Below are 27470 nucleotides of genomic sequence, written 5' to 3'. Positions count from 1 at the left end.
AAGTAAAAATTACTACTAATTTATTTTCATATATACATCTAGTGAAAGCAAGTTTTAAAAAATAGTACCAAAGAGGTCATCATGATATGACTGTGTAAATGAAATACATATGCATGTGTAGAAAGGGCATCACACCGATATATAAAAGTCCTACACTACTTGAGAGGGTGGAGCACGAGGCCTGACGGTGAGGTGTGCAGGGTGGCGGTGACGAGCTCTCCCCACTCCCTGGTGAGGGAGCAGCTGGGGAGGGGGAAGAGGAGGAGGAATAGGCAGAGAGGAGGTGGATGGGGAGGAGCAGCACAGTACAGCCGTGGCACTGTGCACCAGGCAGTCGTCTTGTGTTATCACAGTAGGAAATTGAAGGTCCACAACACAGCCACTGCCTTGAGGGACCAGGACTGGCAGCCAATACAAGTCCACTACAAACATGCTAATGGCTGGGGACTTGTGGTTATTGAGTTTATTATGTACCATCATAAATAGTAAAAATTCCAGTTATGGTTGGAAGTCAAGTAATGAGTCAACCACTCCTATGCTTTAACTTTTCCCTCAGTATCATGCCCTCTTCTAAACACTGTGTCAGATTTTGAAAGGAGACTGAGATCAGGAGCCTTACCACTGAGGAAAACAAGATACACAAGGAAAGTGAGGGCTCCATGTTACTTAACTTCCAACCATAACTAACAGACACCACAGCCAATAGTGAAACTTGTACACACAATGATGCAATATTCTGGGAGGAGTATGGAAGAGCTAGGTTGTGCTAAGTTCATAAGAGCAAATAGCTTTAATACAAGGTAAGGAGGTCCAGGGGAGAGCATGCCAGTCCCTGAGCTGAACAGGCCTGTGTGTGGCTGAGGGGTGAGTGTCTCAAGGCAGTGGTGTGTGACCTGATGCGTAGGAGTCACTGATCCGTGGAAAGAATTTTGAAACACTTGTAGGGAAATAGGAATGCAGTGTTTGCTTTAATTTTTTTCATTTGCACTTCTGTAATTCATATATATAGTATTTATAGGTATATATTTTTGACATTTGTGAATTGTGATAGAAAATGCTACACAACAAAAACCAAGGGAACTGCACATTTGAACTCTTGACAATTCTGCTGTACATTAAGTCAACAAGTGATCAATTGCTTTGACCTTAACAACTACACAAGGCTTCTGTCAGTAAAAAAGTGCAAATAGTACTAATTCTGAGTCCAGGCTTGAGTGATTATGTGCTATAGGAACAGGATGTACGGTAGTGTTTGTAGGACGCCGCCACACCCAGCGGCAGGCGGCTGGGAGGGTGACTCGCTGCCCCAGGGTCTGCCGTGGTCGTCGCTCGGCTCAACCGAGGGCTGTTGCCAGCCTGATAGCCAGCGGCACGCAAGCATCACAGATGCTATGGATTCGTGCTTGGTGCCAACAGTTTTGGTTGTGGAGGACCTCAGTATATACAAAGGTACAATTAATGGTTACACAGCTGAATTCAGTCATTTGTTTCTATAAATAAGAACTGGGATTTCCTTTGATAAAAGTGAGAGAAGGTTAAACAAAAGATAAAGAGCAAGAAAACCAAATGGCAGACAAGTGCATCATTGCCAGCAGTTCTATTTACACTGCCACTCCACAATACAACAATGTGTTCAAGTACAAACTCACTTCCAGCCTCTGGCCTTAAAACATTGCCTGCCAGCCCTCCACACACACACACACACGCAGGGGAGGGCCCAGGGTGTCACAAGACTTAACAAATGGAATAACTAGCCTAGTAACTACAATATTTTGGTTTATATTGGTTCAGTTGCCCTCAGCACCACTACCTCCCTATGGGCCTGGTGCTGTGATATGTTGTCCAATTAACATTATATAAAGTATGGTACTGGTAAGTTACATTACAGAGTAGACTAATATAGCTCTCTATTTACTGCTTTGTGTGTGTGTGTGTGTGTGTGTGTGTGTGTGTGTGTGTGTGTGTGTGTGTGTGTGTGTGTGTGTGTGTGTGTGTGTGTGTGTGTGTGTGTGTGTGTGTGTGTGTGTGTGTGTGTGTGTGTGTGTGTGTGTGTGTGTGTGTGTGTGTGTGTGTGTGTGTATATCTGTGTGTATCCATGAACAACTTCAACTGCCAGCTGTTTCCCCAACACAGGTATGTATCAAGACACACAGGCTTCGTACCAAGGATGTTACATAGAAAAATGACACCTGCAAACCTATCAGTGTCTCAGAGAAATACTATGTATGTGCTCAACAATACTACTCTCTCTCTCTCTCTCTCTCTCTCACACACACACACACACACACACACACACACACACACACACACACACACACACACACATGTGAGTAAATTCAGCTTTCTGGACATTTCAAACATATCAGTGGAATATATTATGAGGAGAAAGTTGTGTGTGAAATCCTTCAGTTAAAAGAAAATATATATATCTTTATATGTGATAAAACCATACTAAAACATGAGACACAAGCTGGACTCAGTTCCCTAAAAATTTAAAACAAATACAGAGGTCTGCATGCGTCCACACACACATGCAGACACGCATATGCACACGCGCACACACAAACACACACACACACACACAAGCAAACTATGTGACTCACACCAATCAATCAACTAACAGCTGTAATTAACTTCAGACATTGCACCAAATTCTTTCAAATGTCTTTGTCACAAAATAAATAATGTAGCAGCAAAAGTAGTAGTAGTAGTAACAGTAATAATAATAATAATAATAATAATAATAATAATAATAATAATAATAATAATAATAATAATAATAATAATAATAATATTATTTCAATGATAATTAATAAAAATTATAAAAAAATAATAAATAATAATAATAATAATAATAATAATAATAATAATAATAATAATAATAATAATAATAACAAAATAATACTACTCTTAGTGAGACAGGTGAGAGGGCTGCAAGCCTCAGTGTCTTTCATGTTATGAGCAAGGGAAGTACAGACAGGTATAGATCACTCACTTTCTGTAGCACTGAGGTAATCACGGTAGGATGACAATAACGCAATAATAATCAAAATCATAACAAGTGCAACATTACAACCTCTCCTATAAGGTACTCGAGTCTTACTAACAAACCTCTTCCTCTACGTTGCTTCCCTTAATGATTGCAAAACAACCCTGAAGATAAATAAATAATAAGAGCAGCATTATACAACAGCAGAAAGGAAGGAGAGCAAACCTAATGTAAACTGCACCCGTACTGCTCAGTGGGGGCCCTAAGAAGGCAGATTGAAGGGCACGGCTGCCTCGCTGTCCTTCCTCACCCGTGCCTGAACACCCTTAGTTTATCACCCAAGTGTCACTGGGAGGAGGCATGAAGGATTGCCACACCTAGAGTCCTTTAGAAGTAACAAAGGTAGTCCTCATATCGTTCCTTGGTTTGAGTCCCCCATTTCAAGGTTTCAGTCATCAATGGCTCAACAGGTGTCCACTAAGAGGAGGTGGCCGGGGTGTCCTAGCGCCCGTGCCCATACTCTGGCCTGAAGGGTCCTCCCGGTGCCAGGTGTGGGAAGCGCTCTCTCTCTATCAGCATCTGCCGCTGTAGTTCGTGTGCGTGGGCTGCCGTGATCTGACGGTGGAATGAAGGGACTTAGTTACCGAGCAGAGACTCTTCACACGCATGTACTGCATTGTGGGGCCCTTGACATGATGCTTTGCTGATACTTTGTGACCTGAAATGACCTTAATAGACCTTGGTGGCTGATTAAGATGGCAATACTCTTTTTGTAATAATGAGGTCTAGTCTTTAGCTTTAATTCATTCGAATAACAAGTCTGGTATAAGTGGTGCAGCATCTCAGGGGCAGCAGAACACAGCACAACAGCACACCACAAAGTTTCTACCCACACAGAATAGTAATGCTTCAAGAAACAGGTGAACACACTGAAATACTTCATACATAGGAAGTCTAAGTGAAATGAGGAATGACTGGTTTAAGGAACATCCAAGTTAACACAGTTACAGTCTGAGCCTAAGCTACACGCACAGTCTGCCTAGTGTGTTGTGATATCCTAACACATTCATCACTCCAACATATAGTGAAAGCTGTCACAGGTGATGACTCATAGAAGACAGAATGGAGGGATTCAATTTTACAACTTGCATTTTCTACACATGCAAGGTGGCATCCAGGAAACAAGCAGGATACACACCAATAAATAACAAAAACATTCCTGCTTATTTCCTGTTTCATGGGAAGTACAAAGTCTGTGGTGCTGAGTCCCCAGCTCAGTGATCTCTCATCTGATGACATGACTCTCTAACATGCAGGGAAGAAAGACATGTACATATGTATTTCAAACCATCATGTCTTGGTGAGTAAGAGAGTGGGGAAGAGGAAAAAACACAGACTGATCTGTTAGGTGGCCATGAAAAGAATGGAGATTCACCTCCTGATGGAACATTCATGACAGCACAAGTCCAGCAAACTACTACTCCTAATCAGATGAGGTGATGATCCTGTCTGTGTCCCGTCACTACAAACACACCACCCACCAGTCACCTGGAACACCTATACACTAACCAACACTAAAGAGTTAAGTAGGTGACTCAACACCTGTCAGGCTGGCAGGTGAAGTATTCTATATTACCAAAAGTATCAGCTAACTTTATCTGCATGAACAAATGGACCATACGCTGAAAAAAAGCTTGTTATTCTATACCACAAGGATCTAAAAGTAAAGATTTTGAACACAATGTCCAGCTGGACTCCAGACTGGTCTACACATTTCAAATGATTGTACATACTCACACACTCACTCACTCACTCACTTACTCACACACACACACACACACACACACACACACACACACACACACACAGAAGATGGACACATTTACAAGCTGCAGGAAGTGTGGGAGCAGTGGAACAAAGGTACACACAGCTGGGGAAGAGTGCACACTGCACCACAGACTGCCATGGCTGGTGTAGACACTTGGCAATCACCTTGTATGGCACCATCAAACTTTGGCTACCCATGTGAATAGTGACATCAGTATCACAGTATTTCTTTATACAACTGTCCAGGCGGAAAATAGGAAAAACAATGGAGGAATTTAGTTGCTGGAAGAAGTGATGTCACAAGTTCCAGTATAATTTGTCTCTAAAACACAAACAGAAATGAATACATGGTGCTTGTCTAACATTTGTAGACCATGACATCACTACTCCAAGTCACTGTGCAAGAAGTGGATGCATAATTCCACAGTTTAAGGTATCTACTCAACACATTCCACTAGTGTCATTTGGTGCCAAGTTTTGATGGCAAGTGGTGAGTGTCTCTGGTGACTACAGCAGCCGGCAGTGTGGGCCAGTGCATCCTCCCTGGCTGCAACAAACGGTCACATGGGTTCAGGGTGTAAGTACTGCAGGTCTAGACAGGAAGGTCTACAAAACAAGGACTGACTAATCAATAGCTCCATTTCCTCACTTGTTCCGGATAAATTGCACGCAGTGGGCCTTCTAAACACTTCATCATCTGGTAAATACAAAATAGAAAAAAGTTTGATCCAGCTGTCTTTAAAATTTAGTTTCAAGCTGTACTGATCACACAAATTAGTCACAATTCATTGTTGCATTCTTATTATGTCAAGTCGTGTTTTCTCTACATCTGGTGCAGTGTTTGTCATGTGAGCAATAATACCTCATTAAAGTGTTGATTAATTTGTAACAATAAAGAAAGGTTTGGTGTACGAGGACGAGGCAACCGCACCGCCCACTGGTCCCAAATGGCCGAGCGAGAAGCAGGACACCCAGCACTCTGGTGCAGGAGGCATTTATAAAGGCAGGCGCTAGGCTATTAATGGCTTAAAAGGGAAAAATAAATGTGTCGTCCACCACCATCACCACCACTACCACTACCACCACTGGCAAGGAAGTGTTCCCAGTCCAAGAGGTGGACAGTGATGGGCAGCAACTAACCAATTCAAGTAAGATAAGATAGCATGGCACCACAATGACTGAGGCCACATGGTGGGAATAATGAGCCAGTGGACATGAAGTGGTGATGGAGGGACAGTGGAGACACACCCAAGACAAGAACTATCCTTCCCGGGTGGGGTGAGAAGGTTCTTCCTTGCCCAAGGTGTTTGCTTCCCCTCCTCACCATCACCTGTCCACTGTCACCACCACCATCCAACAAGCAAAACAGACGGTTGCCTTACGTGTGCCAGCTCCTCGTACGGCCTCCCCAGCAAGGCGTGGTGACTCTGGGGAGCGTAACCTGGGGGCAGCTGGTGGGGGGAGTGGTCGCCTGGCCGCAGCAGTGGTCGAGGGGGATACCCAGCGGCTGCTACTGCTGCTGCTGCGGGCAAAAAAAATAGATAAATGTATTCAAATTTTAGAATCTCATACCAAGTTTTAATGATAATATATGGCAAAGATAGTTATCATTACTGAGAAATAAATCACCACCTTTACATTTAGATATGCTCAATAATTCAAGCAAACCTGACAATCATGGCACATGAGTCAAACCAAGAACCCTGTATCTAGTGTGTGTGGTGAGGCTCTGGAAAACAGCCTCCCAGAGAGTCATGCAAAGCGCGCAGCATGCACTATGGGAGCACAGAAGCGACTCGAGACACACAGAGCACCATGCCACCACCAGGGACAGAGGAGAGCACAATGGAAGCACTCAACACCTGCACGCCTTGAAGAGAGCAGTGAGAGAAAGAGGAGCAGGAGCAGGAGCAGGAGCAGGAGGAAGAGGAGGAGGATGAGGAGCATGAGCACAGATTCTTGGCTACAGGGCTGAGGGAAGCTACTGCTGCTCCTGCCTGCGTGACGGCAGTTCGAGGGAGTCAAGGTCGGCACAGCGTGCGTGTGGCGAGGCCTGGCTGGGGCGGTGGCCTGGCGTGTGGAGGATGTGTGTAGCTGTCTGGTGGTGCAAGGCCACCAGACACCGCTAAGGAGGGGAGGGATGCCCCCCAATGCGCACGCACACACGCACGCAGACATGCACGCACGCTCAGCTAGGGGAGGCGGCATGTGGAGTTGTGGGAGGGGCGTGTGGGGTGAGGGGAGGGGAGGTGGGTGGGGTCGGGGGCTGCATACCTCCTGGGTGAAGGTGCAGGTGGGTGTGGGCGTGGGAGTGAGTATGGGCATGAACTTCGTTGAACATCTGCAGCCGATGCATGTGGTCAGCCAGGGCGAGCCGCTCCACAGAGGACACGGTCAGGGGGCTGTCCGAGGGAGGAGCGGCCCCGGTCAGGCCCATGGTGGTGGCTGGCAACCCTGCACACAACACATCATGGGTCAACAACACCTGCGCCGCGACTCGTTGTGTGGTGGCAACAGAGGGACAGTAGGAGGGGGAAGAGATGCCAGCACAGGTGAGGCAGTGTTCTCTGGGCTTAATAATACGGGGACAGGGGGGGAGGAGGAGGACAGGCTTCAGCTGTTATTGTATTTCCTCACTCCCCAACATCAATAACTGAATGGGTGGAGGAGAAGTGGATGCCTCACTCTGTCACTATCTCAAGCCTTCTCCACCAGCATCACTCCACCAAGTCACTACACGAGGATTGGCAGGAGGAGACTGTGTGGTACAGTGCGTCATGTGGTCACACCCTTACTCGGAGCACACAGGTCACAGAAATGGGGATGGGAAATGAGAAGCAGAGACAGAAATAGAAAAAGAGAGAGAGAGAGAGAGAGAGAGAGAGAGAGAGAGAGAGAGAGAGAGAGAGAGAGAGAGAGAGAGAGAGAGAGAGAGAGAGAGAGAGAGAGAGAGAGAGAGAGAGAGAGAGAGAGAGAGAGAGAGAGAGAGAGAGAGGTAGTTAAAGAGGGCAGTATTTATTGTGACATCAAAGGGCAGTTCAACAGAGGGCGGGAGAAGCGGGACACTGAGGGGGCTGCCAGCACACTACACACAGATGGCTGCTGCCCCCGAGCACATCACCCCTACACACCTCACACAGCAGCACAGCACGGCACCGCTTCGCCTCCGACACCGTGCGGCTCACACAGCTACCAGGGGAGGAGGAGACAGGAGAGAGGGAGGGAGAGGCCAAGAGAGTGAGTGGGGAGGAAAGATGGAGTAAGATTACCTTGTCCTGCCTCCATGCTCCACCATGATGCAGAAGGTCCTACAAGAGTACTACAGAGGCCAGGGCTGCCAGGTACTCACCGAGGCGCTCCAGTCTGTCCCGCTCGTTGGCGATCATGGCGGATGACACCGAGGGACTTGGGGGGTACAGGGGGTGGCTGTGCGGGAAGCCTGAAGCCAGGGTGACTGGCGGAGGTAGGCCAGGGAAGCGTGCCCCACTCAGCCAGTGTGGGGACAGGCCATGAGAGTAGGCAGGGTCAGCCGGGTTGAGGGGCCGCTTCAGCATCTCCTGCTTGATGCGGTCTGTCAGCAGCTCTCGATCCCTCAGCTCCCTCAGCTCCCTCTCCCGCGCCTCCAGCTCCAGCCGCTCCTGTGGCGCTGGCGACGGGTACAGCATGCTGCCGTAGTGCAGCAGAGGGTCCAGGCCAGGTGGCGGTGCTGCTCCCAGACCTGATGGAAGGCCCAGACCCGGGGGACGAGCTGCACCCGGAGACACACCAGCGGGGGAACGGGCGTACTCCCTGTCGGGGAAGCACCACGTCAATGCCTGGCACACATCACCACTAACCACTGCCATGTGCTGGCTGCTGACACTCACCACAACCAATAATATGCATGTCTCATTCACTAACACAACTATATATCTTTCAATCTGTAGTAAGAGGAACCAAACAAAACATGTACATAATTTACACTACTAAAGCACACCCACCCTAGTCTGGAGAGGGCTGGAGTTTCAATGGGGTTCCTGGGCTGCATACGATCGTACAGAGAGCTTCCTCCCAGAGCTTGAAGATTTAGGCGTCTCCCTCTTGTCTGGTGTGCTGCTGCTGGCTTTCCTCTGCTGCTGGGGAAACTGTACATAAGGCACAAGCATGGACAATACCACTAGCACACACACACACACACACACACACACACACACACACACACACACACACACACACACACACACACACACACACAAAGGTCCCAAGACAATCAAGAATACAAAATTTAAGAATAAACTTTTCCTCAATTTTTATCCTCCTTCCAATTATCCAGCATTTGCATCTTTCCTCCTTCCCAAGCCAGTCATTCCCCTTCTCCCTATCAATTCACCTCTTTTAGTCCTTCTTCACTCAAAACACCTTTATCTTTTTTCCCATAGTCCCTCTTCCTATCCTCTATTCCTCTTCTAATCATACCAGTTCTTTCTCTCTCCTCCCTCTCAACCCACCTGTATCTTCTCCCTCTCCTCTCGTTCCTTCTCTGCCTGCTTCCTCAGCCTCTCCTCCCTCTTCCGAGCCAGCTGGCTGTTGGGGACTGGCTTGAAGGTGAGGTCAGTGCGAGTGCAAGAATTGAATTCACCACGATTCCAGTGACGCAGGAAACTGTAGGATGGGGAGAGACAAAGTGAGCAACAGGAAGAGGAGAAAGAGAGAGAGGGTGTTTATGACCAGAGGAGAGGAGAGGAGAGGAGAGAGAGAGGAGAGGAGAGAGAGAGAAGAGAAGAGAAAGGAAGAGAAGAGAAGAGAATTTATTGAAAAATATGAGATGTAGTATAAGCGTGGAGGAGGAAGGTGAATGCATCTGAGTGGATGACAGTAAGAGTGTAAATAGTGAAGGTTATTAAGGAGAAGGTGACAGCATCTAATACATTCATATCTTTTGCATAACAAAGAAAAAGTTAATTTATAGGTGACTCTTCTTCAAGAATGTAGTGACTTAATATACATGTACATAATCTATTTCATGATCCCTAGTGAAGCTTTAGTCCCTCACATCAACCTTCAGTCTATATCAACAAGAGGGGACACCTACATGGCACTCTCAGAGCGGTGGAACTCAGAGTCCTCAATCTTGGGTTCCGGTGATGGCTCCCTGTGGAGAGGAATGTCGTCGTCCCCGTCGTCATGTTCCTCGTCATGCTGGGCGGCAGTGGGGCCCAGGGTAGATGGAGGGCCCCCAGGATAGGATGGGTGGCTGGGGGGCACTGTGGCAGGCAGGGCCTGAGTGGTTGGGGGCTGGCTGGCTGCAGGGGTGGAGGATCGAGAAAGGTTGACGGGCACTGGTCCTGTGTGGGCTGCTGGGGGAGTGGGCAGGGGTGGCTGTCCGGTGGAAGTGGCTGCAAGGCCAGGGGGCAAGCCAGGAGGTATCCCCGGTGACATGCCAGGGAGGCCTACGGCAGGGCCAGGAGGCCTCAACCCTGGTGGGGCTGCCGGGGGCTGACTAGTTGGCAGCTTGCTGGGGGAGGAGAGGTGTGTGGGAACACCTGGCCGGCCTGCAAACATGGCTGGGCCCAGGTGAGACGGAGCGTAGGTGCCAGGGATGGTGGAGGGCTTGGTGGTGGTGGAGGAGGTGGTGATGGTGGAGGAGGAGATGGTGGTGGAGATGGGTGCTGGGGGTGAAGCACGGCTGGAGGACACAGGGGGTGGCGGGGCAGAGGAGCCGGCGCTGCTTGGCCGCTGCGAGGGGGACTGTGGCCGGTGGAGAGTGGAGGCCGTGGTGCGGGGGTGGCCCGGGCCAGGGTAGGAGTACTGCAGGGGCAGAGGGTAGCCATAGGCAGCATAGGGGTAGGGATAACCAGGGATGCACAGGCTAACAGGGAGGGAGCCCAGGTTTGCGGGCGGCAGAGCGGAGGCAGAGGTGATGGGGGGTAGCTTGGGCATATCATTCCTGGGCTCAGACTTTATCTCAGCGATGATCTCTGGACGGTCACCGCGCTCCTGCTTCACCTCCTCCTTGGGCTCCACCTTGGGCACCTCCCCCTTGAACACTTCAAGTGGTGGCGGCGGCAGGGAGGAGCTGGGATGGTGTGGCCCGGGAGGGACCGGATGCTCATACTTGATCTTGTCCGGCCTGAAGGGCGGTTCAACCTCCCTCTTGATCTGTTCAGGCTTGATGGGGGCAGTGGGGGGGTGGGGGAGCATGCCTGAGGTGGAGATGAGTGGTGGGCGGGACAAGGCAGCCGCCACACTGGCCGGGTATGTGCCCGGCACAGTGCTGGCCACTGACATTGTGGCAGAGGTGGTTGGGGGTTGGCTGAGGGGTGGGTGGTGTGAGGGAGATGGAGGAGGGTGTCCATGGGCAGTGGGTGGGGGTCTGAGGGCAGGGTGGTACAGCCCTGGGGGATACCTCCCCAACTCTGCCTCGGACTTCACCTTGGGGGGCTTGTCGTGTGGAATCGGTGCAGGAGCTGTGGTCTGTGGGGCCACCACGCTGTGGGGCACACTGCTGACAGGGGCACGCACCACTGAGCCCCGTTCCTCCAGGCTGGGAGTTGGGCGCAGAGGGCTGGGTGTGGCGGTGATGGGTGGGGAAGGCCCCACTGATGCCACAGGAGCCACCACTGTCAGGGCTGAGGTGCGGGGCACTATAGGAGGCACAGACTGAGGCACCACCCGACAGGGACCCATCCCGGGACGTCCCAGGCCTGGTCCCAGAACACCTGCCCCAGTGATGGGCACCCCAGGAGGCACAGCAAGGGGCTTACCCGGGGTGGAAGGTGGGGCCTGGGTGGGTGGGGGTGCTGGGGGAGCAGAGATTCGGGTGATGACCTGAGGCTGGATGGCAGAGCCAGAATGTGCTGGGGGAGGTGGAGGTACCGGCCCACCAGGGGAGAGGCGGGGCAGGGCAGTGGACACAAGTGGAGCCTGCACCACATTGCTCCAGGTGGGGGTGGCCTGGGTGGTTGGGGCCAGTGGGGTGGTAGTGGTGGTGGTGGCTGTGGTGGTGGTGGTTGTGGTGACGGGGATGGAGGCAGGGGACGGGGGCAGGATGGGCCACAGGGACCCTGCAGGCACCAGCTGCCTGGATTTGGGTGGTAGTGGAGGGGCAGAGGAGTGGGGCACTGATGAGGAGATGGGGAGGAGGTGAGCTGGGGTGGAGGAGGGGTGAGGATGGGGGTGGTGGGGCAGTAGCAGTGGAGGAGGGGGGTGCAGCAGGAACAGTGACAGTGACAGCTGGAGAAGATGTAGCAATAGTAGTAGCTGGAGGAATGGAGGCTGGGGTTGGTGTAGGGATGGAGGTGGTGGTGGTGGTGGTGGTTGCAGTGGTAGTGGTGGTGGCAGTGGTGATGGTGGAGGATGGTGTGGGGATGATAGGAGGTAGTGAAGTGGTGGTTGGGGGAGGAGTGGTAGCAGCAGTAGTAGCATGAGTGGTGGTAGTGGTGGTGGTAGCAGTGACAGTAGATGTGGTGGTGAGGGTGGGGGGATGCTGGGAGACAGGGGAGGGGACAGGGGCTTCAGGCTGTGGGGTTGAGACAGGCATGAGTTGAGGGGTGGGGTTGGAGGGGTTCATGGGGGAGGGGGAGCTGGGGTCACCACTGCAGCCATCCCCTTCATCAGAGCTCTCCTCAGAACTCAGCCCTGACATCTGCAACAAACAAGGAATTGAAGTGAGACAAGGCAAGGAAGGAGGCTGGCACCCTACTTACAAAACCTTGTGCTCTTTAACCCACTCAGTATCACGATGCATTTCCATATTCATTCTGCTATTTGGTGATTTTATACAGCTTCAAAAATTCACGGGACAGGTTATAATAGTGAAGATTGTGGACATTAATTTTCTGACCTCTATAGACCCTTCCAAATGTCAATAAAATGGTCTAATGGTACACAAATCTCACAGTAAAAATGTGTCCCAGTATTGAAGAGGTTGAGTGTTGTTAATATGTATGTTGTGTTTGTCTTGGCTGTGTCTCTGTGGGAATAACGGCCTGGAGTGTAGACGGACTGCTAACATGTTCCTCTCCTTCTACAATAAAAATAAGAAGAATCCCAAAATTAAATTGCTTCAGAATAAAAGAATAAAGAAGGCTCTATAATGGTCAGTCCCAACGAATGGTCCACCAGCCACCACCACCACTGTACTTACATCTCCACCATTCCGCCTCCGCTTGCTTGGGGTGGAGGAGCCCGAGGCATCATCAGAACCCATGGCACGCTTCGCACGCTGGGGATTCTTGTCCTCCATCTGGAAAAGTGGATGTGAGGGTGATACAAGCCACTTCACTTTCCTCACCTACTCTTTGTAAAGGTGACTCTTTCAATCTTCCACACCAACTCTTTGTAATGGTGACTCTTTCAATCTTCCACACCATCTCTTTGTAATGGTGACTCTTTCAATCTTCCACACCAACTCTTTGTAATTTGTGGTGCTTGATTTTTCTCATTCTTGTACAGTTACTGTCTCCTTTACTAACTGACTCATTCACCTTAACAGACACAGCACATTTATCTTGGTCACTACTCTTCATACTACCTTCATCCATCACTCTACCAGCACTCTCTCTCTCTCTCTCTCTCTCTCTCTCTCTCTCTCTCTCTCTCTCTCTCTCTCTCTCTCCTCTACACTGCTTCTCTGGCCAGGGTAATGAAGATATGTACCATCCACCCATCTCACTCAGTCCTGCTTTCTTCCTCTTCTCACTCACCTTCTTTGGGGCGGGTGAGTTGGACAATCTGGAAGTCCTGCGGTCCGGTGTCCTTCGATCTGGTGTCCTCCTGTCTGGCGTGGGGCACTCATCTGTGATGTCCGGCGTGTTGGCTCGGGAGCGGCGGGCGGCGCGGTGCCTGGTGCTGATCTCCTTGGAGCGAGTGCGTGTCCTCATCCGTAAGTCCTCTTCTGTGGGTGTGGGTGGAGGGCGGCCAGAGCCAGGTGGAGGCTCCCGAGGGTTGGTGATGACAGGCAGGTCACCGTAGCGCTTAAAGTGTATCCGGCACTCATAACACAGCAGCTGTTTGTCCTTCCCAGCGTGGTGCCAGTCACGGGAGGCTGTGTGTGCAGGGAACATAGTCAGGTCAGGTCAGTAATGGGTCACTTCACCTCACCTCACTTCATTCAGGTCACACAAGGTAAATAATTTTGATGATGTGAGTTTAATGGTTTCACTTCAACTCACCTCACTTCAGAAATGGTTATGTGATACTTTTATGTAATCCTTATGTGGTGATTATCATTTTCAGCATCAGGATTATTTTCATGACATCTTTCCCTCTTTGGCCTAAAGCAGGCTGGAATAGGATATGTCATCTATGTCTCATCTCTCTCTCTCTCTCTCTCTCTGCCCTAAATAATATCTTTAACCATCTAGCTTCCCTCCCTTCCCTCCCTCCTCTACCTCCATCACCCTACACCCACAACACAGCACCGGCAGGGACTCACAGGTGGTATAGCAGTGGCGGCAGTGGTACCCCTGGCGGTCCTTAGAGTCGGAGTCATCGGAGTCATCATCCTTTTCCGAGGCAGAGGAGGGGTCCAGGGGGTCGCTGGGGCCTGTGTTGCGCTGTGCTCGGGGAGTCCTTATTCGCCGCAGCACATTCTGGCGGCGGTGGCGGCGGTGTGGTCTGTGGCCGGCCGCTGCGGGGGTTTTCTTCCACAGGTAGTAGAAGGACACAAGGTCACTCTGTAAGTAGAAGGACCAGTAGAGCAAGGTCAGGTTTTTCACAGGGTTGGAGAGGAAGAGGAGGAAGGATAATGGATGGTGATAGGACATGGAGAGTGAGAAGTCAAGACAGGTGAAAAGGATAGGGTATGAAAGGCAAGGATGGATGGATGGATGGATGGATGGATGGATGGAGAGGAGTAAAGATGACAAGAAAGGACTGAAAAAATGGAACAAAAAATGGGAGTGAAGGAGAATGAAGATAGGACAAGAAGAGGAAGGAATGGAAAGAAAGGAGATTAAAGATAACACGATAGAAGGAGAAAAAAATGAGAGAGAGAGAGAGAGAGAGAGAGAGAGAGAGAGAGAGAGAGAGAGAGAGAGAGAGAGAGAGAGAGAGAGAGAGAGAGAGAGAGAGAGAGAGAGAGAGAGAGAGAGAGAGAGAGAGAGAGCGCTGATAACTTACCGTTTCTTTATGGGGCAACAAATCTTTGCGGATCCTGAAGAAGTTCTTGCCATATTGCCTCAGTCCCTTCATAAACCGCTTCTGCAAACACACAAACACACTCACTCACACCACTGACTCAACACCAGACCAATACACCAACATAGAGACACAACACCATCCAGGAAAGATGTGATGGTGAGTGTGGTCCTGGCAACAAGTCTGACACACTACACATCTTCACCATATTCCCCTCAGATCTTCAAGTCCTCTAATTAGCCGACAAACACCTTGCAAAACACGTTAAGCGGTCAATTCTAAGGAAATACAACAATGCTAACTCTCTCAGACATGCTCGGGGACTGGCATCTAAGTGGGGCCCTTTTTGTTTTGTTTTTTTGCTACCCTTGCCCAGATTTCCCCTCGTAAGTAAAAACTAAAAAGAAATAAGTTGATGGGTATAGTTCTGGTCATGTCTCAATATACTAAACACTGTCACTTTTACTTATAGACTGTAGAAAGCCTTAAATCAAGATGAAAGTGTGTGTGTGTGTGTGTGTGTGTGTGTGTGTGTGTGTGTGTGTGTGTGGAGGGTTACAGTGATTCAGGACAGCAGCAGTACTTACCCTGTCATCCTCTGACCACTTTTTCTCAATGCCATCAGGTACAGGACACTTGACCAGCGCCTGCAGAGCCTTGCCGTGGTCATAGTCACTGTTGTGCAGCTGTGGACGGAGGTATACACAATGCTGAGTGTGTATGCTTTGGTGTTGGGTGTGTATTTAAGTTCCCATTACATGAAATGTAGTTTTTTTAACTTTATCTATTTACTAATCAATAAACTATACAATTATCCATCTATCAATGTATGGAGGTAATGTATGATGGTAAAGTCAATCAGTATAACATGTACAATAGGGACAGTTTCTCATGTATGATGTTAGTGATGGTGAATGAATAGTGAGTGATAAAAAAAAAGAAATCGTGAAATAGTAAATCAGGGAGGAGAGAGAGAGAGAGAGAGAGAGAGAGAGAGAGAGAGAGAGAGAGAGAGAGAGAGAGAGAGAGAGAGAGAGAGAGAGAGAGAGAGAGAGAGAGAGAGAGATACTTGAAACAGTCTAAGTAATAAAAGAAATAGCAGACAGTAAAGAGTCACTGAACAGCACTAAGGTAACAGTAAGGAGAGCATTATAGATACACCCTTGGCAACGCACCATTTCCAGAGCATTGATAGTGGTGTCGTCCCTGGAGGCTGCGTTACACCTGTCCGTGGTGGAGCCTCCGTCACACAGGCCAGCAAACGCAGCCATGGACCGCGCTGCCCTCAGGTACATCAGGAGGTCTGTGTCCCGCGACGCCCCAGGAACCCACCGCTGCTCCTCCCAGTCAGCACACACCTCAGGCCGCTCATCCACTATTACATTGCCCCTGTGGAGGATGTGGAGGGTTGTGATTGTGGTGTTATGTATCTGCTTTGCCTTCACTCTTGCATGGTCTCACACACACACACACACACACACACACACACACACACACACACACACACACACACACACACACCCGGTAGCTCAGTGGTTAGAGCGCTGGCTTCACAAGCCAGAGGACCGGGGTTCGATTCCCCGGCCGGGTGGAGATATTTGGGTGTGTCTCCTTTCATGTGTAGCCCCTGTTCACCTACCAGTGAGTAAGTACGGGATGTAAATCGAGGAGTTGTGACCTTGTTGTCCCGGTGTGTGGTGTGTGCCTGGTCTCAGGCCTATCGGAAGATCGGAAATAATGAGCTCTGAGCTCGTTCCGTAGGGTAACGTCTGGCTGTCTCGTCAGAGACTGCAGCAGATCAAACAGTGAAACACACACACACACACACACCTAGTTGTAGTTTTACAGGGTCTGGGCTTCTTCACAGTTTGAGTGAAGAAGTGGTGTCAGCAACGAGTGTGCATTGTTTTAAAGAAAAATTGGATAAGTGTAGATAGGGAGACGAGGCCACACAAGCATAAAGCCCAGGCCCTGTAAAACTACAACTAGGTAAATACACACACACACACACATCTATATATAAATCCTCTTAATACTCTTTTCCTTGCTTTCCATAAATCTTTATAACTTTGATGAAGAGAGCAAGACAAAAGATGACTGCAGGCTGACCAATGGAAGTAAGAGAGATGGCAGGAGTAAGTCAAGACACTAGACTGGTGTGGTGACTCACTTGAACTCCGGCAGCTTAGCCTGGTGTGAAGGTCCCACGCGGATCTCCCCCTGTGTGGAGGCCAGCCGCCGCGTCTCAGGGTTGTATCTGCAAGACACACACACAAACAAATACAATTACTGACAAAATAAGCATATAAAACATTTCCATTATGCATAAATATCTAAAACATACACAGAATAAGACTAAGATATGAAATACAAAAACTATCTAAAAACATACACAGAGTAAATTTATTACACACACACACACACTCATCAACAGGTGGACTGATAACTAACAGCATCATTAATTAATCCCACATGATCTAATACACAAGAGTGGTGCACAGTGTAACATTGTAAGTAAATACATCCATCTGACACACTCCAGGTTCTTGATCTTTGCAGAACTGTTAATATGCAGCTGTCTGTGTTTACATAATAATTTGTATTTGATTTGTGTTCATGAAATGTCCGGATCTTTGTGACATTTTGACACAAGCTTTGCCTCAGTGCCAGGTGCTCACCCCAGGATGTAGAAGAATGAGTTGTCCTCAGGCAGGAAGTCCCTGACGGAGTGTATGTCAGAGTAGTGGTCGACCCTGCACAGGCCGCGCAGCACAGACACGGGGTACGTGTCTGTGGCGTCTGAGATGAACAGTTCCCGCGACTTGATCACCGGATCGTCAGTCACCAACGACTTGTTATCTGGGAGTGACGGTGCTGATTTTTTTAATATTTACACATTAGGCGGAGGCCCACGGCTGAGCAAAAATAATAAGTTAAATAAAAAGATAACAATAAATAAAAAGAACATCAAGTAAAATATATGTTAATTGATTTTGTATATGAGTGACTTTCTGCCAAGTATGGCAAAAGTTGTTTTCTTCATCTTCAAATGAAGCAAAGATGCAAGGCTGGGTAAACAAAGACAAATAATTCATAAAATATCAATCAATATATTAACAAATAATTTAAAAAATAATTAATAAGTAAATAAACTAACAAATAAATAAATAAATAATAAGATAAAACAGTACTATTTGGTGTGCACCTTTAAACCAACAAATGAATTGTTGAATCAAACACCAGTGACTCATGAGTATTCCTTATAATATCAAATCAAATAAAAACAAAAGGAATAAGTAAGTAAATATACAATTAAACAAACTAAACACACAAACAAACAACATAAAGAATTAAACTAAGTATTTGCTGGCATCTGAGAAGCATTCCTCCCTTGAATAGTTGTGTATGGAAGATTGTTCTGTACTTTGTGCTCATGTAACAAAACAAACTATCTCTCTGAAGAAAAGATGGAGGTGTGTGTCTCAAATACCAGCAAATGCAGTTCACACACACACACACACACACACACACACACACACACACACACACACACACACACACACACACAGTACACCATGACAGTGACCCAGTATCATTTATAAAAACACTTCCCATCCTCTCCTAATTACCAACTCTAAGGATCTAATCTACACCATCTACTTATACTACTAACACCCCTTCAACACCTTTACTGAGTCCCTGTGAGCCTGTACGTCTTTTTAACACCACTTCAACACCATTATTGACCCCCTGTGAGCCTGTCTAACACCACTTCAACACCATTATTACCACGTGAGACTGCACCCCTGTCTAACACCATTTCAACACCTTTATTGACCCCTGTGACCCTGTACCCATGAATAACACCACTTCAACACCTTTACCAACCTCCTGTGAGCCTGTACACCTGTCTATCACCACTTCACCATTACTGACCCCCTGTGAGCCTGTACACCTGTCTATCACCCCTTCAACACCATTACTGACCCCCTGTGAGCCTGTAAACCTGTCTATCACCCCTTCAACACCATTATCGACCCACTGTGAGCCTGTACACCTGTCTATCACCTCTTCAACACCATTACTGACCCCCTTTGAGCCTGTAAACCTGTCTATCACCCCTTCAACACCATTACTGACCACCTGTGAACCTGTACACCTGTCTATCATCACTTCAACACCATTACTGACCTTCTCAGAACCTGTACGCCTGTCTAACACTACTTCAACACCTTTAGTGACTCCCTCAGAGCCTGCATCCCTTCATCATCTTTACTGACCCCCTGTGAGCCTGTTCCCTTCTAACAACACCTCAACACCTTTACTGACCCTCTGAATACCTCTCTCTATATACCTGTCTAACACCACCTCAACACCTTTACTGACCCCCCAGACTACCTCCCTCCAGAATACAACCCTGCCTAAGGTCCAGAACAGGTGAACAAAGCATGGCCAGGTGTGCTTACTATTCTCAGTGTTGCGGTCCTGGGCCAGCCGCTGGTACACTGTCTCCGGGACCTCCGAGGGCCGGTAGAACCACTTGATGTTCACCATGAGATTGTCACGCTTGCTCTGGATGTCGACAAATGTGACAGTGTGAGAAGAGTGCTTTGGTGGACATTACTGAGTTCATAGTCTCTAACCTCTTAAGTACCTGATGCATTTTTATATTCATTCTGCTTACTATTTGGTGATTCTATACGGCTTCAGAAACTTATGTGGGGGATCAAAATAGTGAAAACTGTGACTATTAATCTTTAAACCTCCACAGACCTTTCCTAATGTCAATAAAATCACACCCAAAACTTAAGATAGAAATGCATTCCAGTACTGAAGGGGTTAACAGAACATTTAAAACATAACTAAGGGATATTTTTCTCTTTCTTTTCATCTTGGCTTTCTTTATTCACAGACAAACATGCAAAATACCAAATGAATAAATGAAAGATATGTGACCATGAAGAACAGTATGTCTGAGTTCTGTCGCCTGTGCAGACTAACAAGAACAAGCACTCACGCGTCTGAACTCCTGAATTGAGCAGATGAAGAAGGGCTGGTCAACACGCTGGCTCTCGATGTAAACCGAATCTGTCAGGGAAGCACACCAATGTAGGAAAAAAAAATAGAGACCCACAAAAACCCAGCAGTATGAAAAAAAGTAAAGAGACCCAGAAAAACCCAGCAGACCTACACAAAAAATAGATACAACTGAAGCATACATTTAGTGCAGGTAACTAATAAGATTACGTCAATGGTAACAGACAACCAACATTGTACAAATAATCATATCCAATTCAAATTTATTAAATCAACTATACTTTTTGCAACAAGATGAGTAAATAACCAGTTCAAATTTATATCAACTACACTTTTTGTAACATGAGTAAATGTAAGTGAGAGAAAGAGAGAAAGAGAGCATCCACTAATGCAACAAACACCACCAGCATCATCACCAACACCAGCATCATCACCAACACCAGCATCATCACCAACACCAGCATCACCACCAACACCAGCACTCCCAACACCACCACACACCTCCAGGCCTGTAGAGTGTGCTGTCGTCGGTGCACAGATAGGACACATACTCTCCGTTGGGTGCTCGGAACGCCTGGCCTCGCACCGGCTGTTTCTTGCCCACCACAGCTGTCATTACCTGTTGGGTGTAAAAAGGGTGTCAACTGTGCCTGTTTCATCTCTGGCACTATCTTCCCTTGGCCTCATTACATTGCCTGTTTCAACTCTGGCACTACCTTGGCCTCACTACACTGGGGACCTAACACTGACTCCTCATCCTAGTGCCACATGGTCACAAAACAGTGCCAACAGGTCTCCTCAGAGCCTCACCTCCTCAATAACAGTGCCATCATGTCCCCCCAGTGCATCACCTCCTCAAAAACAGTGCCATTAAGACCCCTCAGTGCCTCACCTCAATAACAGTGCCATCAGCTCTCAATAACAATGCCACCATGGCCCCCAGACCCTCACCTCCTCAATAACAGTGCCATCATGTCTCAATAATAGTGCCATCACGTCTTTCAGTGCATCAGCTCCTCAATAACAGTGCAATTAAGACCCCCAGTGTCTCACCACTTCAATAAGTGCCACAAGCTCTCAATAACAGTGCCGCCATGTCCTCCTAGTGCCTCACCTCCTTAAACAGTGGCATCAGCTCTCAATAACAGTGCCATCATGCCCCCCAGTGCCTCATCTACTCAATAAAGTGCCATTATGACCCCCAGTGCCTTGCCCCAATAACAGTGCTACCACCTCTAAATAAGTGCCAAAATGAGCCCCCCAATGCCTCACCTCCTCAATAACAGTGCCATCAGGTCCCTTTGGCCCCCCCGGCACCATCACTCCACTTGGGGGGATGGAGGCTGAGGAGGAGTTGGAGTTGGAGGAGGAAGTGGAGGAGGGGGGTGGGTCAATGGAAGTGTCGGTGCAGCCTCCCCCCACTGCCGCCACTGCTGCTGCCGCCGCCGCCCCACCATTCTCCCCCTCCTCCACCCCTTTCCCTCGGTCCGTGGTGGTCATCATCCACTTAGCTTGTCCACATCTGAGGGCAGAAATAAATGTGGTTTGGATACAGAAATGAGTGACGTGATGTGGATATGAGTGATGTGATATGGATATGAGTGACATGATGTGGAAAAAAGTGATGGTGAGTGGAAGAATGATGTGCTGTGAAGAAAAGGACAACTGACACAGAAACACTCCCTCTCCCCACCTTTCCACCAACACACTCCATCCCTTAATAACAAAAACAAACTGAATAAACCTTACTCAAATCCAACACACACACACAGACGCACAGACACACACATACACTGATACAGATTTCCCTTGATGTGTTGATAAAATAACACAGATAATAAGTGTAAGGAAGATAGGAAGATAACCTGCTCCTTATCTGTGCTGGCTTGGCTTGGGGCTCGGCTGGGCTCAACACCTGATGGGCCGAGCTCTCAACAAGTTACTGATATGGCGATCTGTTTCTTGTCTATACTTACCCTTTATCAATGACTCCTATCAATGTCTCTGCACTTGGTCATGTCACAGTGCTATCTCATTACAATACAGGTCACTGCTTAGGTTTCATGTTGTGTTCTTTTCTATCTTAAGGTAAATGTTTGGGTTTGAATGTATTTTGCTCTGGTGATCCTGTGATGAGTGTTTTATCTTATCACAGTCTTGGGAAACATCAAATACAGGGAGATAATGTAGATAGTCCTTCATCAATGCACTTTTTACCTAATCATCAGCCTGAGAAATGTTTGATGTGTGCCTAAATTTAACTTCTTTAGCACTGGGACGCATTTTTTGCCTTCAGTTTAGGTGTGATTACAGGATTTTATTGACATAAGGAAGGGTTTATGGAGGGCACAAGATTAATGGCCACAGTCTTCACTATTCTAATTTCCATATGAGTTTTTGAAGTTGCATAAAGTCACCAAATAGTGAGTGTGTGTGTGTGTGTGTGTGTGTGTGTGTGTGTGTGTGTGTGTGTGTGTGTGTGTGTGTGTGTGTGTGTGTGTGTGTGTGTGTGTGTGTGTGTGTGTGTGAGAGAGAGACAGTGACAGCCTCCACCAAACACTAACCACCACAAAACCAAATCCACAACTGCAACAAGACTCACTGAATTAAAAATGTTTACAGATCAACAACTGAACATGTAAGCTAATGATTAACTTCCCATCAAAAGCCCTACAATAACCAAGAAGAACTGAGGACACGATAAGATACAGATGTGACATATAATACCACTTACAGCTTACCACTTTCTAATCACCCCAGCAAGAAGAACAAGAGATACAACAGGTGGAAGAGGTACAGGAGGGAAGTGGTGTGGTATTATATTCTCCCAGCAGTAACACTTGGGACAATACATACTCCTGGCTAGCCATACATACATAGTGGGTGACAAGAGGGCACCTTTACACACCACCACAACACAATGGGACACAGTAACTCACAATAGGGAGATGACTCATTCACTATTATGTAAGAGAGAGAGAGAGAGAGAGAGAGAGAGAGAGAGAGAGAGAGAGAGAGAGAGAGAGAGAGAGAGAGAGAGAGAGAGAGAGAGAGAGAGAGAGATTTACCCTTTCAGTACCATTATAAGCTTCCATATCTATTCATCTTACTATTTGGTGATCTTATATAGCTTCAGAAACTTATGTGGGGGGATTAAAATAGTGAAGACTCAAGCCATTAAACTTCTGACCTCCATAAACTTTTCCAAATGTAAATAAAATGGACTAATCGTACCCAAAACTCAAAGTTAAAATGTTTCCCAATACTGAAGGGGTTAATAAAAGTCCAAAGCATTAATTTATCTTCTTTTTCACGATTTCTTTTCATTTATTCCACTTCTGAAGGACACATATGAAAAAAAAAAAGAAAAAGGAAAAAGAGAAAATGAAACCAGTAATACATTTTGATTTCTGCTTGAACCTTATCTGTAAGAGAGAGAGAGAGAGAGAGAGAGAGAGAGAGAGAAGAGAGAGAGAGAGAGAAGAGAGAGAGAGAGAGAGAGAGAGAGAGAGAGAGAGAGAGAGAGAGAGAGAGAGAGAGAGAGAGAGAGAGAGAGAGAGAGAGAGAGAGAGAGAGAGAGAAACAAAGCATAAAAACAAACCAAAACCTCAATAAAACAACAGTAACAACACCACTACATCCTCACAGAACACAGAAGACGACAACACCAGTAGCAAAAACAAACCCTTGGTACTTTACCCCCCTAACCACCACCACCACCACCACCACCACCACCACCACCACCACCCTTGCTCCTCCTGTGGCTGCAATAAATCTAGGAAGCTTAAGTGACGTATTACTACACAAGATGAAGCGTCAAGGTTAAAAAAGCTGGACATGCTCTATTTTTACTTTCCTCCTACTAAGAGTCCTCCCTGTCTTGCTTGCATTGTGACGGCTTGCTTTCCTTGGTGGGTGTCGAGGCGATTGAGGGAGGGTGGTTAAGATAAGAAGGGATGGTTGCCAGGTTTTCTATCTTGTTTTGGGGGGTTTTAAGATAGGAGAGGATATCAATTAGGTTTCTATCTTGTTTTTGGGGGGATTTTAAGATAGGAAAGGATATTAATCAGGTTTCTATCTTGTTTTTGGGTGTTTTAAGATAGGAAAGGATTTTAATCAGGTTTTTTTTCTTTTTCTTTTCTTTCTTTTATGAGAGGAAAGAAAATAAGCCGGTGCTTTTTTGTCTTTCTTTCTTTTTCTCTTTATTTCATGAGGCAAGAAAATTAACCAATGTTTTTAGTTTTTCTTCCTTTCTTTTCTTTTATGAGAGAAAAGAAAATTACCCACTGCTGTTTGCTTTTTCTTTATTTATTCTTTTCTTTTCTTTCTTTTTTTTAGAGGAGTTCATATTTTCAGTCATACCTAAAGGAAATTAGCCAGTTCTTTTCCTCTTGTTTTTTTTTTTTTTTTTTTTTCAGGCAGATTCACGATAAGTGCCTCTAGAAAATTAGCTAGGTTTTCTTCTTTTCATTTTTTTCCTCCTTTTTATTTCTTTCCCTTTTCCTTTCCTTTTCTTTTTTTATGGTTTCAAGATAGAGCCTCTAGAAAATTAACCAGATTTTCTTCCTCTTTTTATTTTATTTTCCTTTCTTCCTTTTTAATTTTTCTTTTTCTTCCTTTTTGTTTTTTCAGGGGTTTCAAAATAACATCCCTAGAAAATATGCCAGACTTTTTTCCTTTCTTTTATTTTCTTTTCCTTTTTCTTTCTTTTCTTTAGGGTGTTTCAAAATAGCATCCCTAGAAAATATGCCAGACTTTTTTTCCTCTTTCTTTTCTTTAGGTTTTTTTTCTTTTTTTCTTTTTTTGATGAGGTTCAAGATAGTATCACTAGAAAATATCCCAGGCTTTTTTTTTCTTTTACTTTTTTTTTTAGGAATTTCAAGATAGCAGCTCTAGAAAATATGCCAACTTATTTTTTTTTTTTTTTTTTTTTTTTTTTTTTGACAGGTTTCAAGATAGCTCTAGAAAATTAATGTTGTAAGATATCGCTAAGAAATTACTAAGCTCTACCTTTTTTTTTTTTTTTTTTGATGAAGTGTCCCAGAAAATGACAGGCTCTTTTTTTTTCTTCCCTATTTTTTTTTTTTTTTTTTTTTACGGGTTTCAAGATTGTAGCTCTAGAAAATTAGCGTTTCAAGATATCCCTTAGAAATATTTAAGCTTTTCCTTTTTTTTCCTTTGATTAGGACATGAAGGTAGTAAATTCACAGGATTTTTTTCATTTTTTTCCATTCTAAGCAACCTTGACCATAATTCTTAAGGCCATCAAGTTGAGAAATTATCCAGCTCTTCCTTCCTTTTTTTTTTTTAATATCGGCAGGAGGGGAGTGGGGGCAGAGAATGGATGTGAGTGTGACAAATTAACAGCTTATTTCCCTATTTTGAGTGCCCTTGACATCATATTTTGAGGAATTAAAGTCAAGAGGGAGTTTTAAAGATACCTCTATGAAACTGACCAGCTTTTCTTTTCTTTTTTTTTTCTTTTTGAGATGTGGGTGTGGCATTTTTTTTTCTTTTCATTTTAAGCCTGAATCATTTTTTTAGGGTATCAAGTCAAGAGGGAGTTTAAAGATACCTCTACGAAACTGACTAGCTTTTTTTTTTTCTTTTTGGGGATGTGGGAGTGAGATATTGTGTTTTTTTCTTTTATTTCATTTTAAGCACCTTGAATCATTTTTCTTTTTTAGAGTATCAAGGCAAGAGGGAGGTTTAAAGATAGCTCTATGAAACTTACCAGCTTTTCTTTTTTTCTTTCTATTGAATGTGAATGGAAATTTCTTTTTTTTTCCTTTTTTTTTTTGAGGACCTTGAACCATAATTTTTTAGGATATCAAGTCAAGAGGGAGTTTCAAAGATACCTCTACAAAACTGACTAGCTTTTTTTTTATTTGCCCTTTTTAGTGAATGTGGGAGTGGCAAATTAAGCTTTTTTTTCCATTCTAAGCACCCTGAACCATCATTTTTTTAAGATATCGTCAAGAGGGAGTTTTAAAGATAGCTCTATGAAACTGACCAACTTTTCTTTCTATGGGGATGAGTTGCAATTTTTTTCCCCCCATTTTGAGGACCATGAACCACAATTTTTTTTAGGATATCAAGTCAAAAGGCAGTTTAAAGATACCTCTACGAAACTGGCCAGGTTTAACTTTTCTTTTTTCCCTTTTCAGTGAGTGTGGGAGTGGCAGTTTATCAGGTCTTTTCCATTATGAGTGCCCCCAAGTGCTTTCGTTAGTTACCTTGCAAGCGAAAAAGGGGAAGATGTGTCTACGTGCTTTTGTTGGTTACTTGGCAAATGAAAAAAGGGGCGAGTGTGGTACTGGCCTCTAACCTAACCTAACCTACACAGCTTGGGAGAAAATTCGCAGCAGACAGATTTAAAATACTAGAACACTAATACTTCATTCTACACATTTTTTTTTTCTTTCTTTATTTTTTTTGTATTACCCAGTTCTCTAATACAGCATGCCACCTTACTGTATAAATTCTTGGGTTAAATAAATAATAATGGTGACTTTCACACTAATACTTCACAAAACTTCCTGCAATATATAACAATTTTGATTCATATTCGTTTTTTTCAATATTCTCATTTTTTTTTCTAACTAATCATTATCTAGACATTTGCACATAAGGAGAGAAATATGTCACTCACTCTCTCACGCACACACACACACACACACCAACATTTCATCATATATCTGCTAATGACTACGTGAACACACACACACACACACACCAGGGCGGCGGTGATGGTGGTGGAGGTGAGTGCGTGAGCAGGGAGTGTGATGTGTCTGTCTGTCTGTATGTATGTGCGTATGTATGTACGTCTACTACCACACACACCTGGACGCCCCCCGGCCCCTGCACGCCCCCGGAGCCCCCAGGAGACTAGAAGGAGCAGCTTGGAGGGGGAAAAGAGATAACAAAGGTCAAGGCGCTGAGTAAACAATTAATTACTAACCCACACACACGGCCGCCCTCACACCCTCCTCTTCTCACGCCCATTTCACCCACTTCCCGCTCCCATATGCCCGCTCACCCACGCCCTAGTTAATCTACAGGCGTGGTTGTATAATATATGTGAGTCTTACCTTGCGGGGTGGAGAATTGTGGGTGTTTTTCGTATGTTTTGTTCCCGCTTAGGGTTCACCACACCAAGCTTTTCCTGCCAACGCGATGCCGGACTAAGCGCGCAGTTATCGTACCGTAATATTTTTTTTTTTCTTCTCTTTTCTTTTCTTTTCTTCTTCTTTTTCTTGTTAATGTCCTCATGGCGCCTGAGAAGAAATTATATTGTGTTAATGCTGTGGAGTAACTCAGGATTGCTTTATTAATTGGTTCATTCATTTCAGGAGATTTATTTTATAGTATATCTTATTTTTCTCTCTCATTTTCTTTCTCTGGAACTCTTCTTTCTTGACTCTCTCTCTCTCTCTCTCTCTCTCTCTCTCTCTCTCTCTCTCTCTCTCTCTCTCTCTCTCTCTCAATTATTATCATT

At 46.0% G+C, this 27470-nt stretch overlaps 1 protein-coding gene across 1 annotated transcript; it reads right to left on the bottom strand.

The window, feature by feature from the left end:
- On the bottom strand, positions 1-27137 carry LOC123502786 (arginine-glutamic acid dipeptide repeats protein-like). Its single transcript, XM_045252046.1, is given in 22 exon segments — positions 1-3604; positions 6199-6338; positions 7091-7270; positions 8166-8605; positions 8797-8865; positions 8867-8925; positions 9304-9457; positions 9888-11965; positions 11967-12440; positions 12942-13040; positions 13501-13841; positions 14232-14472; positions 14918-14998; positions 15523-15621; positions 16111-16324; positions 17106-17192; positions 17614-17794; positions 19402-19507; positions 19953-20023; positions 20474-20591; positions 21245-21494; positions 27064-27137. Coding segments are annotated over 21 exon segments (5577 nt in total). The 5' UTR covers positions 21476-21494; positions 27064-27137; the 3' UTR covers positions 1-3490.
- Between the last annotated feature and the right edge of the window lie 333 nt (positions 27138-27470).

The sequence above is a fragment of the Portunus trituberculatus genome, chromosome 12, assembly GCF_017591435.1.
Source record: "Portunus trituberculatus isolate SZX2019 chromosome 12, ASM1759143v1, whole genome shotgun sequence".
Taxonomy (NCBI): Eukaryota; Metazoa; Arthropoda; class Malacostraca; order Decapoda; family Portunidae; genus Portunus; species Portunus trituberculatus.
Note: the sequence above shows the minus strand (reverse complement) of the source record. Positions and strands in the feature narration are given on the sequence as shown.